General features: G+C 42.0%; 1 protein-coding gene across 1 annotated transcript in view; it reads left to right on the top strand.

The window, feature by feature from the left end:
- Positions 1-6477, top strand: part of RPGRIP1L (RPGRIP1 like) — a 61878-nt gene extending 55401 nt beyond the window's left edge. Inside the window, exons 25-26 of the mRNA XM_070952662.1 lie at positions 3002-3135; positions 6236-6477. Of these exons, the coding sequence (XP_070808763.1) occupies positions 3002-3135; positions 6236-6348 (247 nt within the window). The 3' untranslated portion in view covers positions 6349-6477. The remainder of the gene's footprint in view (positions 1-3001; positions 3136-6235) is intronic.
- The last annotated feature ends 7757 nt before the right edge of the window (positions 6478-14234 follow it).

The following is a 14234-nucleotide window of genomic DNA, read 5'->3' as shown; positions in this document are numbered from 1 at the left end:
GGTAACTGGCCCAAAGTCATCCACCCAGCTTTCATGATTAAGTCAGGACCAGAACTCAGTGTCTTCTGCTTTCTAGCCTGGCGCCTTAACCAATTATAGCATCCTCTTCCAGTTTGTCCCATATAAGATGTCCCCATGTGCGGACCACTTGAATATGTGAATCGCTCCTTCCTCCCTCTTCCGGCTCGAGGCCCATCTTTGAAGTCCAGCCATCAGGAGAGATGATGGGAAATGCACATTATTGTTCTCAAATGCACAGATGCCGCAGATTGTAAAGTTGGCGGCTTCGTTCCTCGGGCACATGTTTCCTATCACAAAGCCCTATATAATAATATCAGAAGATTTCTTCCCCCCCCCCCTTCATTTGAAACAGGAACCAAACTTTAAAGTTTAGGAAACCAAACAACCCGGGATAAAAATATCGCTCCAAATTGGCCACGTATGTGGGGAAAGGAAATTTCAGGGATAAGTAAAAATTGCAGTAACTCACACTGTAAAAAAAAAAAAAAAAAACAAACCAAGACAACGAGAATTAAAGTCACTCTTTTTAGTTTGCAGATTGAATTTCCTAGGTTCTCAGCTGCAATTTCCATCTTCTGGACATCGGGGGGAAAAGTTATTTTTTTAAAAAAAAAGGGCAACCGGGTTGCTATTGTTAAACATTGTCAAAACTGCAGGTGTGAAGTATTTTTAAACTCTCCAGATGTGCTGTAGAATTACTGTACGAATGCGGTGTATTTATTGAATTTGGAAATTGCTCATTTCCCTCGCAGAGGGAACTGAAATATCAGCTGAATTTGTGCGTTCAGTCCCCAAAGTAACAAGAAGGCAGTTTCTAAATAAAAGAAACAATGATGGCTTGTTCGGAGTTTGTAAATCATCTCTTCTGTCAATAACCACGAGAAACGGACATAGCAAATACATTAATAAGGAGACCGCCACCATTCTCAATTCACTCCTAATAATAATAATAAGCTCTCAACAAAACTATTCAGGATCCTGCAGCCAACAATGGTTTTGTTTTCAATATTTGAAGCCATTATTACATCATGGTTAAACTCAAACAACGTTGTGGCTTAATATTCTGTAAGAATCAAATCCCAAGAGGATAAATAATAAACCACAATGTTCCTACATGTATGTTAACCCCTATAGATCTGGGCTTTTTATTTTTGCCCCATCCTACGTAAAAAGTTTCCCTCTGTTGCCAATAATACGATCTTTTGGGACAGCTGGGAAGCTAAATTAAATATTTTCGAAGCCACATCTGCTCAGTCCTGAATGGCGTTAATTTGCATTGACGTTGATGGTTTTTTTTTTTTTTTTTTTTGTTTATTTGGTTTGGTTCAGGGGGGAAAAAAAGCAACTCACACAACAGGCGTAACAATCTGCAAAGCTAATTTTCTGCAGTCTGGCTAAACTTGTGGTGGGTTGGCTGAGGCACCAGAGAGAGCCATTTGTGACACTCGCCTTTGCGCTTTGTGTCATTCCGCATTGCCAAGTCAACAAACAAGGCCGACCCGTTGTTTAAGGTTTCTTGGTCGAACGGAAATGACAGATTTGAACCGGCAACAGGAGAAAAAATATGAAAATGCGGCAGGAACGATAGGCGGGCTAGTGCACTCAAGCCCCCTCTTCCCCCTGTATTTGAAAGATGATTCTTGATCTGGTTTTTTTTTAAAAAGAGGCATTATTTTAAATTGGGTCTCCCCCCCCCCCCCCCGAAAGAGTTTCCTTCCCGTTTTCATCTAAACATAAGCAAGGATGCGTTCCAAAATAATATTTCTTCCAGGACTTCGTACATGAATTAATAGTTTTATTGGCAGAACGTCAAATGACAGAGCCCACCACAAGCGATGTTTACAGCTAATGGACATTCTGCTGTATTATATATTGGAAACTTCTGAAATAACGCGTTTTATCCTGAGTTGTTTTTGGGGTGTTTTTAATGCTTGTGGATGGGCAGATAAAAAGAGTTTCCTTTTTCTGTTGGAAGGAGAAGCCAGAAGACTACAGGGCCCCTTTTGCCAGCCCCTGTCTACCACACGGCAAAGTATCTTTAGATAGGGATGCTATCTTGTAAAATAAAGAAATGATAAATTGTTTCTGGTCTTCCATGAGACCCTGGTTTTAAACCCCACCCCACCCCACCCCCTTGATGGTCTTTTCCCTCGTTCCTTCCTAAAAAATAATATTTTTTTTTGTTTATTGTTTTGTTTAAGGGCATACTTCCGGATCTGAATTAAACAGAGCTAGGAATTGTAAACTGTCCAGAGTCATTGACTGAGATGGGTAGCTATAGGGAAGGAAGGGAGAGGGGAGAGGAAAGGGAGGGGAGGGGAGGGGAGGAGAGGAGAGAGGAGAGGAGAAGAGGAGAGGAGAGGGAGGGAAGGGAAAGAAGGGAGGGAGGGGGGAGAGGAGAGAGGAGAGGGAGGAGAGGAGAAGAGATGAAGGGAAGGAAGGGAGGAGAGGGGGGAGAGGAGAAGAGAAGAGAGGAAGGGAGGGAGGGAGGGAGGGAGGGAGGAAGGAAGGAAGGAAGGAAGGAAGTCTAACTACTTTGGGGAACTGTTGCTAAATGAGACACTATGAAGCAGGGACACCCTTAATTCATCTCCGTTTCCCATGATCATAAGAGCCAAATGTGCTGAGAGCATAAATCAGTGTAGCTACTGTCACTCTGCCTCTCGGTAACGGATTGTTGATGCTCTCTTGAAAGATGCTCTAAGAACGGAAATTCCCCTTATGTTACAAGTGTCTCATTAAAGCAGCTACTTCCCTTTCGGACAAAATGCAACTCCTGACTGTTGATTTGTAGGGACCTTTCCGGTCCAGATCAGAGCCTTACCCAAAGTCCTCCAAGGACCTTCTTGCTCCAGAAGGTGCCTTTGGACAACAGTTCAACTCATGTTCCTCTGAGGTTTCATCTGACTTTTAAAATTCCCAGCCGGGCAGCTGTGTAATGTCAGAAATAACCCACTTGCTCTCTTTTTATTTCCCCCAGTATACGATTTACAGTGGTCAGTGACCCTCCGGAAGATCAACAGGATCTGGAGTGTGAGGATATTGGCTTTGCTTACGTGAGCTTAAGCCAGATATTTCAGAAAAAGCAAGACCTCATTGAGCAAGACCTTGATGGTAAGTCCTTCTTTAACGGCGGCAGCCAAAAAAGCCAACACAATCCTAAACTGCATTAACAGAGGGATACAATCAAGATCAAGGGAGGTACTAATACCACTCTGTAAAGCCTTAGTAAGACCACACCTAGAATATTGCATCCAGTTTTGGTCACCACACTATAAAAAAGATGTTGAGACTCTAGAAAGAGTGCAGAGAAGAGCAACCAGGATGATTAAGGGACTGGAGACTAAAACATATGAAGAATGGTTACAGGAACTTGGCATGGCTAGTCTAGTGAAGAGAAGGACCAGGGGAGACATGATAGCAGTCTTCCAATATTTGAGGGGCTGCCACAGAGAGGAGGGGGTCAAGCTGTTTTCCAAAGCACCTGAAGGCCAGACAAGGATTAATGGATGGAAACAGACCAAGGAGAGATTCAACCTAGAAATAAGGAGAAATTTTCTGACAGTGAGAACAATCAACCCATGGAACAGAAGTTGCCTTCGGAAGTTGTGGGAGCTTCATCACTGGAAACTTTCCAGAAGAGACTGGACTGCCATTTGTCAGAGATGTATTTTTCGGAGTATAAGATGCACCGGAGTATAAGATGCACCTTAGTTTTTGGCGAGGAAAATAAGAAAAAAGCTGATTGGCGGGTGGATCGGCCTCCCGGAATACCCCCAATCAGCTGTTTCCAAGGTGAATTTTAGCAACAGGTTCCTTGGTTGTGAGCTCTGTGCCTTGCTTTTTTTTCTGCCTCTGAAAGCCTCTGAAACAGCTTCAGAAAAAAAGCTTCTGAAGCTCTGTTTGGGGGCTTTTTTTCTGAAGCTTCATTACTGATGCTTTTTTCAGCCTCTGAAACCTCCATTTGAGAAGCTGGGCGGGGCTACATTCGGAGTATAAGACGCACCCAGATTTTCACTCTCTTTTTTGGGGGAAAAAAGGTGCGTCTTATACTCCGAAAAATACGGTATATTGTTTGCAGTCCTCTGGTCGTTGGCGCTCTTTCTGAGACTCATTGAGGCCGCTTGGAGGTTTATCTGTGCCCTCGGAGTCACCTGAATAGTGCCAATGAATAGTGCCAACTGTATTGTCAGGTGATCCAGTCAGGTGACCGTCTTGGAAAGGCACTTCCTCTCTTTTGTAAAACAGTCAATTTAAGGAGCTAAACTGTAATCTCAATTTCGGAAGAAAAACTTTTATTTACAGGGAGGTTTTTTTTTTGGAAGATTTTGCTTTATGAAAGAGAGAGGAAAAGGGTTTTTCCCAGAAGCCGTCAGCTTGGCCTTTGGGTCTTGACCCGGTCACCTCCTAAACCGACCTCAGAGGCTCCGTGGTTTAACCTGAAGATCCATGTGGCTCAGGCTGGGTCATCGTTGCAGCCTCCCTACCCAAGAGAGAGTCACGATGCTCCTTAGAAACATGGAGCTGAAGGCTATTGCTCTCCCTCTGCCTTCCTCTCTCTCTTTTTTTTAATCATGTCCAAGTCTCCTTTTTGCTGTCTGGCTGACGCTACGCAGAGATGGAGAAGTTAAGACGTCCGACAATCTGCTTCTTTTTTTTTTTCTTTTTCTTTTTTTAAGGCACAAAGTGTTCTCTTTTATTAATGTCTTTTAAAATGTAAATTTAATGTATCCACTTATTCCTCTTTCCAGGGGGGAAAAATACCACTAGGAATAATTGAATCATGGAACATTGGTGCTTCCTCAGGTCCTAGATATTTCACTGCTTTCAATTTTTTGAACCATAACTTCAAAAAAAAAAAAGAAAAAAACACCTTAGTTCGAGGGACCAAAACCTTTTGCCCATGCACAATTGAAGAAGAGTCGTAAATTTACCACTTATACCCTGTTTCCCCCGAAAATAAGACCCAACCGGAAAATAAGTCCTAGCATGATTTTTCAGTATTTATTTATTTATTTATTTATTTATTTATTTATTTATTTATTTATTTATTGGTTCGATTTATATGCTGCCCTTCTCCGGAGACTCGGGGCAGCTTACAATGCATTAAGCAATAGCCTTCATACTTTTGTATATACCTGCTTAGTAGGGCTTTCGCCCCCCCCCCAAGCGGTGTTCTTTTTTTATACAAACTCAACTTATTGCCCCCACAATCTGGGTCCTCATTTTACCTACCTCGGAAGGATGGAAGTCTGAGTCAACCTTGAGCCTGGTGAGATTTGAACTCGCAGTAATTGCAGGCAGCTGGCAGCTATGTGCTATTTAACAGCGCTTTAGTCCGCTGCTCCACCAAGGCTCCTTACCTTTCTTGGATGAGATTTTTACTTCTCTCAAAAAAGGGTTGAACACCAAAGTCCATTGAGGAAGTTGTAAAACGAGATGCTGGACGTGTTCTATATAAAGGTAAAGGTTCCCCTCGCACATATGTGCTAGTTGTTCCCGACTCTAGGGGTCAGTGCTCATCTCCGTTTCAAAGCCCAAGAGCCAGCGCTGTCTGAAGACGTCTCCGTGGTCATGTGGCCGGCATGATTAAACGCCAAAGATGCACGGAACGTTGTTACCTTCCCACCAAAGGTGGTTCCCTATTTTTCTACTTGCATTTTTTATGTGCTTTCGAACTGCTAGGTTGGCAGAAGCTGGGACAAGCAACGGGAGCTCAGCCCATTACGTGGCACTGGGGATTCGAACCGCTGAACTGCTAACCTTTTGATCGACAAGCTCAGTGTCTTAGTCACTGAGCCACCATGTCCCTGTGTTCTATATAAGCTCCTGCAAATGCCATTCAAACTTTCCAATGACTTCAGGAGGCAAGATTGCGTGTAGAGAGACTGATGTGTTGGCCTCTGTCCCTCCATCATGAAGTTCCCAGCTCTCGTGGAAATCAATCCAGCTTCTGTCCCACAAATATATTCAGAGCAATATTAACAGAATTGTATCATATGTGGAAGCCTCATATTAAAGAGTGCTCCACATTCTTTCCTTGCTGGAAATGGAGAGGTTTTTTTTTTCTTGTGTACATCCGTGTAACAAAATGTATGCCAACTGTTTTCAGTGTCTGCAATTAAGCAGTAATTATGGAAACGGGCACCACCAGGTGACCAATCTTGCTTCTTGATGCGTCAGTCTCTTTTTCTGCTGGTTTTTTCCTCTCCAGTTTTCAATTCAGAAGACGGCGGGACGGTGATTGGGAAGCTGAAAGTGACTGTAGAAGCCCTGGCGGTGCTGAATACAGTCTGGAAGAAGCGTGGAAATGCTCAGGAAACCTGAACCTGGAGGGAGGCCTGGCCAGGTCTGATGGAAAGCAAGAGAGAGAGAGAGATACTACCTTATATTGAAATGTCTAATTTGTATGTAAAGCCTGCTCAGTTTGCAGTTTTAAAGTTTGTATATTTTTTCTCCCCGGTTTGAATTTTATATTTTTATATTTCTCTCCCTCTGTCCCCAGCCCAGGGCTATCATTCCAGCCCATCAGCCTGTAAATAATTAATATCTACATGACTGAATGATGGAACTTTTTGTTAATTGGATATGTGTATATAAAGAGAGAAGGAGAGAGAGAGAGAAGGAGAGAAAGAGAGAGAGAGGAAGGCGAGAGAAAGAAAGAGAGAGAAGGAGAGAAAGAGACTGACTTGTCTACTGTGTATATGTATAAATATATTCCGTATACAAAAGTCATGAAAAATCAAGTAATTATATAATAATAATAATAATAATAATACACTTAAGCCTCAGAAAACTGATTAAAAATACCTCTATGTTATCCCTAATCACCCCACTAAATGGAATGCCTGCGATTAGCCTCATTAAGAATTTTATACTGCAAAGCTTTTATTAGAAGCAATATATGAAAATTACTTGGATAAATGTGTTAATCTGCCTCTTTAAAATGCTAATATCCATTTTATGCACATTAAGTCTCAGTATGCGTTTCCTTTGATGCCTGCCATTTCTATCAATTAAAGACAAAGAATGAGGCTAGTCCCCAGATTTATTAAATTACTGCAAGCTTTTACGAAGAAAAAAAAAGAAACAAAGAAAGAAACACACAACTTTTGCCCTTCTGCAAAGAGTTGAGATTATCAAGTTTGGAAAGTAGGTGTGTGTGTGTGCGTATGGATGTGTACATGGGTATCTTGAAAGGGAGGGTCATCTGTAAGCAAAAGAGATTTACTGTTGTGGCCCATCAGCGGCCTGTGCGAATTGTAGCTGACAGCGAGGAGGCTGGTGTGGTGTTGCGCCAGCAGCCTGTGCAGCTGGCACTTGAGTCGGACAGTGAGGAGGCTGGAGAAGATGTGGTGCCAGAGGCAGGGATTCAGCCAAGCCCTTCAGAAGCTCCAGAAGCTCCTTTAAGTGAAGAGGACGAAGAGGAGGAGCCTCTTCTCGATGCACGGGCACGCAAAGTGGCCAAAAGGCAGGAGTGGCTCCTCAGGAGGAGGTCTCCTTGAGAGTAAGGCTTGGGGCTAATTGGCCACTCCCTTAGTCTATTTAAGGAGGAACGCCGACTGAAGCAATTTGTAGGGAACAACTTTAGTTCATTCTACTTCGCGTCTGGATTCTCTGCAAATTGCTTCTGGGCTTTCTGCCAACTTTAGTAGGATTGTGATTACTTTATCTTTGGTTTCTTGTAGGCTGTTAAGAAAGTTTATTAACAGCCTTTGTTTTGAAAAAGACTGAGTTATTTTAGTAAATTAAGTTTTGTACAAACTTTGTGTGTGCTGTATTCTTTGGGGTCCATAGCTGGGGCAGAACATTTACTGTTCTGACCCAGCTCCCCAAACACAACAAACCCTCTGACGTGAACTCAAAGATTCCTTTAATTAGGAATGCCAAAAGAGATAGAGAAATCAGGCTAACACATCCTTCCGTCCGGAAGATGAATAGTTGTCTGCCACATCTATTTATCTCCGCCCCCTGCCTTTTATCTCCAGAGCTAGGCCGGGGCCTTGTTAGCAGCGGTGGTTCTTCCATCCCAAGGACCGGCCCATAGATCTCCACTACTCTCCTCTCCTCTGTCTTCTGCGCATCTGTGTGTCAGGCACTGGACCCAGCTGTTCCTCCTCTTCCTCATCAGCCACTTCCAGACCTGGGGGCTGTTGACTTTCCATCTGAGGGCTGACGGATGGTCCAGGCTCCACGTCTGTCTCTTTCTCTCTCTGCCAGTTCCATTCCCTCTTCCCCCTCGGAGCTCTCAGGTTGCCCTGATGCTGATCTTGGCTCCCACTCCTCCTCCTCTGATTCGGCTGCCTGAGGGGCCGGCCACAACATTTACATATATCAACCGCATATTAAAGTGTTTATACACTTCAGGCTTAGCTGTTCCTTCTCTCTGCTTGGTCTACGTTCCTCCCATTTAGACCGTATTTATATAATACATGATTCAAGGTAGTCCTCGCCTTACAACCGTTCATTTAGTGACCATTCAAAGTTACGACAGCACTGAAGTGACTTACAAGTGTTTTTCACAGTTATGACCGTCGTAGCATCCCCAGGGTCACGTGATCAAAATACAGACGCTCGGTAACCGACTCATATTTATTTATTTATTTATTTATTTATTTATTTTATTTATTTTCAATTTATATTATGACAGTCGCTATGTCCTTCGATCCGCCTTTTGCCACCTTCTGACAAGCAAAGTCTAACGGGGCAGCCAGATTCACTTAACAACCGTGTTAGGAATAGCTGCAGTGATTCGCTTAATAACGGTGGCAAGAAAGGCCATAAAACGGGGCGGGGGGAATTCACTGGAGCGACTGTCTCACTTTGCAGAAATGTTGGTCGTAGGTTGAGGACTACTTGCGTAACCTGGAAAAATTCCAGCTTTCCAGCGAGGCTGATGAAAAAGATTTAAATGAAATTCGCAAGGAACAGGTAACATTTAAAAAAAAATAAAAGAAAGAAAAATGGGGATGGAAGGAGCCACGAATAACACTGGGCCCAACCCTCTCTGCTCACTTCTGTGAAAGAGTTTTGTTTCCGGAAACAATTTTTGTTTTATTTATTTGCGTGAGTGTGTGTGTTTGTGTGAGTGTGAGTGTGTGTGTGTTATTTTAAAATCTTTAACTGGGATTTTGTGGGGGGAGAGCCGCCCCGCTGTTTGCAAAAACAGGCGATCTTTTCCTTTTGTGCACGGTAGATGTAAAGTATTTGGAAAGATAAGTAATTTATTAAAATCTACCTAATTTGCCATGATATATTAAATCTCTGCTTCAGTGATCACAGACCATTTCATTTAGAGAATTAGGCGTCCCCTCTTTGTGTGATTAAAGCTCTGGAAAATGAGTTCTTTTGCTGCTATTTGTGAAACACTCCGAGCCTGCTAATGGCGAGAAGATGGAATAGATTATGAGACAATTCATTACAGTTCAACAGAAAGAGCGAAGGGAGGGGAGGCAGACAAAATATGGGATATTTTTTTTTTTTTTTCAAAAGCACAAGATCTGCGTATAGTTTGAACCATCTGGGCCTAGAGATAGTCCTCGACGTCCAACGATTCGTTGAGTGGCCCGTTCCAAGTTACAACAACACACCGAGGAAAGCGGACTTCTGACCGGTTTTTCACACGACCGTTGCAGCTTTCCCCGCGTGGTCACGTGATCACAATCTGGGCACTGAGAAACTGGCATGGATTTACGACGGTTGCAATGTCCCGTGGGGGGGGGGTGTCACGCGATTTCCACTTGTGTAACCTTGCCGCCTGGCTTCTGACAAGCGAACTCGACGGGGGAAGCCGGCTTCGCTTAACGGCGGCACGGTTCTCTTGACAGCTGCAGGAGTTTGCTTAATAACGGTGGCCAGAAAGGTCGTAAAATGGGACGCAACTCACTCAACAACCATCTTGCTTATCAATGGAAATGTTGGGCTCAGTTACGGTTGTATGTTGAGGACTACCTATAATGGCATCAGATATGTGTCTGCCCAGCGAGGGTTTTGAAACAGCAACCATGCTGGGTTAATTTGTGGTTTTATATTAAGAGGCTAATTTATTGTCTGTAGGTCTGTCTGTCTGTCTGTCTGTCTGTCTGTCTGTCTATCTACCATCTATCCATCCTTTTTTTCCCTTCCTTTCTCTTTCCTTGCCTTCCTCCCTCCCTCCTTCCTTCTTTCTCTTCCTTTCTTTTTTTCCTTGCCTTCCTCCCTCCTTCCTTCTCTTTCTTTCTTCCTTCCTTTCTCTTTCCTTGCCTCCCTCCCTTCTTTCTCTTCCTCTTTCTTTTTTTCCTTGCCTTCCTCCCTCCTTCCTTCTTCCTTCCTTCCTTTCTCTTTCCTTGCCTCCCTCCCTCCCTTCTTTTTCTTCCTCCCTTTCTTTTTTCCTTGCCTTCTTCCCTCCTTTCTTCTTTTCCTTCCTTCCTTTCCTTTCCTTCCTCCCTTCTTTCTCCTTTCTTTCTTTCTTTCTTTCTTTCTTTCTTTCTTTCTTTCTTTCTTTCTTTCTTTCTTTCTTTCTTTCTTTCTTCCTTCCTTCCTTCCTTTTCTTTATCAAGCTTGTTCCCTGCCCATCTCACCAAAGGCAACTCAAATATCTTGGCCACAAAAATCCCAGAATTCTTCCTTTGGAATTTCAATTCCCTCTTTCAGTTCATGAGGGATTGTTGACTCTCTCCGAGGATTAAACTCTGCAAGTTCTCACAAATATTTTGCGCTGTCGAGAGACGTTCTGGGAACGGCAGATGCCGACTTTCCACGGTCTCTCCCCTTCTCCTCAAACAGGCACAACATGTTGGCGTTCTCGCTCGCTCTGGATTCAGCTCGCTGCCGTTGGCCCATATTCCCTCGTATTCTTTGGCTTCCCACCCCACTATTGTCATTAAGGCTCCTTCTTATGCGTTACGATAATTTAAACCAGCTCGATTTGACACCAAGATTAACCCCCCGAGCTTTTCAGAAAAGGCGGTTGTGGTATTTCGACAGGAGGTTTTGATTATTCAACTAATATTTTGCAACCCCAAACCAAATACTTTCCATGTAAAGAAATTAATCCGGAGACTTAGACTTTATTCCCAACTATGGGCTAGACTCTGTGGTGGAACTATGCAGTTGAAGGTTCAATGCGTAGGTGCCCAACCTTGGCAACTTGAAAACTTGCGGCCTTCAATTCCCAGAATTCCCCAGCATCCTTATTCCATACATTTTGTGGTCAAATTGCTAAAGTTGAAAAACTTCTGGGGCCTTCTGCAACCGTCCGACTTTTTCAAGTTGATAAGACTTCTTGATAACCAAGGAAAGTGAGGGACCACAGTCTGCAGGACGGATGGGTACGGCAAATATTCTAGTGTTAATTTTCCTTTGTGGTAATTAATAGTTCCCAGCCGTATCATGTCAAATGAGAGTTGAGATGAGGACCCACCAATTTTTCTCATTACCAAATGTGTTTTGTTTTCGTTCAAAGCTTTCTGCAGTGTATACCTCCAGTATACACTGCATGAGTGTATCTGCATTTTGTCACTGCATCTTGTGAGATCCGGACATGAATGGTGTGAATGGGTTTTAATGTTTTAATTTTTAAATGTTTTTATAATGGTTTTTTTTAAAAAAAAAATGCATTGTAAACAGCCCTGAATCTCCGGAGAAAGATGGCATATAAATTGAACTAATAAATAAATGAACATGACAAAATAAATGAATAAATTTGAGTGCTAAGTCTTCCAAGGGAGCATCTATTCTATTCTATTCTATTCTATTCTATTCTATTCTATTCTATTCTATTCTATTCTATTCTATTCTATTCTATTCTATTCTATTCTATTCTATTCCTATTCCTATTCCTATTCCTATTCCTATTCCTATTCCTATTCTACATTTCAGAAATGTTCCCCTGTAGAGATCCATACTTCGTGTGAATACACGAGAAGCACTTGGAAGCTCTCTTAGATGGGGTTTGGCATCGGATAAGCCCTAAATTAGATCGTATTTGTTCTTTGAAAATACCCACAAGTGTTTGCCTAATTAAACAGAAGCATTATCATACGGATTTATTAGCTTACACTAAGTATAGATTAAGCAAAACCATTCCGGTTTGATTTGCAACCGAGGCAGCCCATAGATTTAATCCAAAACATGCACTTATAAACATATGTTAATTTCCCTTTAAAAAAAAATAAAAAAAAGATATAAATAAAAGCTGGATTTCAATAGAAAGTTTTGATTTGGGGGTGACTTTAACCCAGGAGGGTCTTTCATCCTTTGATAGGAGAACGAATCATAGGGAGCTGTGTTTACATATTTTTCATTTTGTAAAAAGCACTTTTTTGGACTGGATTGTGATATGTAGCCTTAGTTCTTCAGAAGGCTCCCAAAACCCAAATGAAGGGGATTTTTAAAAATCATTTAAAATATACGTGTGTTTCTCTTTTTACTTCTTCCCTCCATCGGTTTATCATCTCTAAATCGATAGTAAAATTAAGCGTAGACAATACCTAAAATGAGCTAAAATTAAAGGAGAAAATCAGTAGGGTAGTGTTTCTCATTTGTGACCATTTTAAGAGATGTGGACATCAGCTCCCAGAATTCCCCAGCCAGCATGTACAGCATATATATATAGGAAATTGGCTATAATCATGATAAGCTTGGCTAAATCAAGCCAAATCTTTACTACAACGATAGACCAGCATAGAGCTACATCTATGCCTCTTTCACGGCAACAAAATAGAAGTAGGGTTTTGTTTTGTTTTGATTTGATTTTCCACTCCAGCTATACAATTCTCAGATTTCCTCGTGGTCTCCTTTCCTATACAGACTAGGCTCATCCTGCTAAGCCCAAACAAGACTCACCAGATAGGAGAGTATGAAAAATTCCTACTCCCAGCCTCCAATCTTTTCCTTAACAATCCCCTCCCCCCCACTTCTTTGGTGCCAATTTATGAGATCAATGTTATTTCTGGCTCAAACGCTCGTAATGTCTAATAAAAAGGAACGTTGGAAACCGTCAAACAAATCCACTTTTATGGCTTTGGACTTGTCACAATCTCTAATTTGAAATTCAGGTAGTAAGAAAATTGGATCTCCTTTTGTGTGTGTGTGTGTGTGTGTGTGTGTGTGTGTGTGTGTGTGTAAAAGAAAGGGAAAGAGGGACTTAATAATTTTCATAATTAATCGGCAGGTTCTTTGCGAAGAAGAACGTAACGAAGTTCTGGAGGACAATTGCCTGAGATCTATGTATGCAAATGCAAAAGGTTTTCAGCCCAAACTTCCTATCGCTTCTTTGTGACTTGTTAATAATATGCAAGTTGGAAAACGGGGGATTTAAAAAAGCACTAATGAAGCAAATTTCTTTTCTAAACAGCATTCTAAGTAAGAGGAAGACAAGCCTGGGCACCAAAAGCTTTATTTGCCCCCCCCCCCCCCCACAACTCCAAGACCACCCATTGTTGCTAAGTTGCCATTTTTAATGAGGGGATATTTAATAATAAATGATTGGAGAAGAAGCCTGTTCGCTATGTTTCGTTATAATTACATGCAGATGAAATGAGTTTTTTTCTTTTTCTTGGCTCCTACTATTACCTTTTGGAACACGGTCCCCATCAAATGGTCAAATAAGCCTTTGGAAGTTGTGGGAGCTTCATTGCTGGAAGCTTTCAAGAAGAGACTGGACTGCCATCTGTCAGAAGTGGTGTAGGGTCTTCTGCTTGGACAGAGGTTGGACTAGATGACCTACAAGGTCCCTTCCAACTATTCTATTCTAATTCTACTCCTACTTCTAATTATTATTATTCAATTCTATTCTTAGTCTTAGTCTTATTCTAATTCTATTCTAATTCTAATTTTTATTATTATTATTATTACTATTACTATTCTGTTCCTGTTCTGTTCTGTTCTGTTCCGCCATTCCATTCCATTCCATTCTATTCCATTCCATTCCATTCCATTCCATATTCTATATGTTCTTCTACTTGGAAAAAAGCTGAATAACCCAACTGTTTTGAGCCAGCTTTATTTAAAGAACTTTTGTGGTTTGTGGTTTCTTTTACCATCCTTCCCCACTGCAGGGGCCCATGTTCATTTATTTCATTTTACGGACTCACTTTATCGCAGCCATCTCAATACATCTCAATACAATACAATTCTCCAGAACTGGTCAGAACCTGCTGAAACCCACCTCTGAAGCCAAGGACTACCTACGTAAGAATCTTGACCATCGTGATGCTGATCAACGCAACCTG

This window comes from Pituophis catenifer, unplaced genomic scaffold (assembly GCF_029215685.1).
Source record: "Pituophis catenifer annectens isolate HBS135680 unplaced genomic scaffold, rPitCat1.0.hap2 SCAF_13, whole genome shotgun sequence".
Taxonomy (NCBI): domain Eukaryota; kingdom Metazoa; phylum Chordata; class Lepidosauria; order Squamata; family Colubridae; genus Pituophis; species Pituophis catenifer.
Note: the sequence above shows the minus strand (reverse complement) of the source record. Positions and strands in the feature narration are given on the sequence as shown.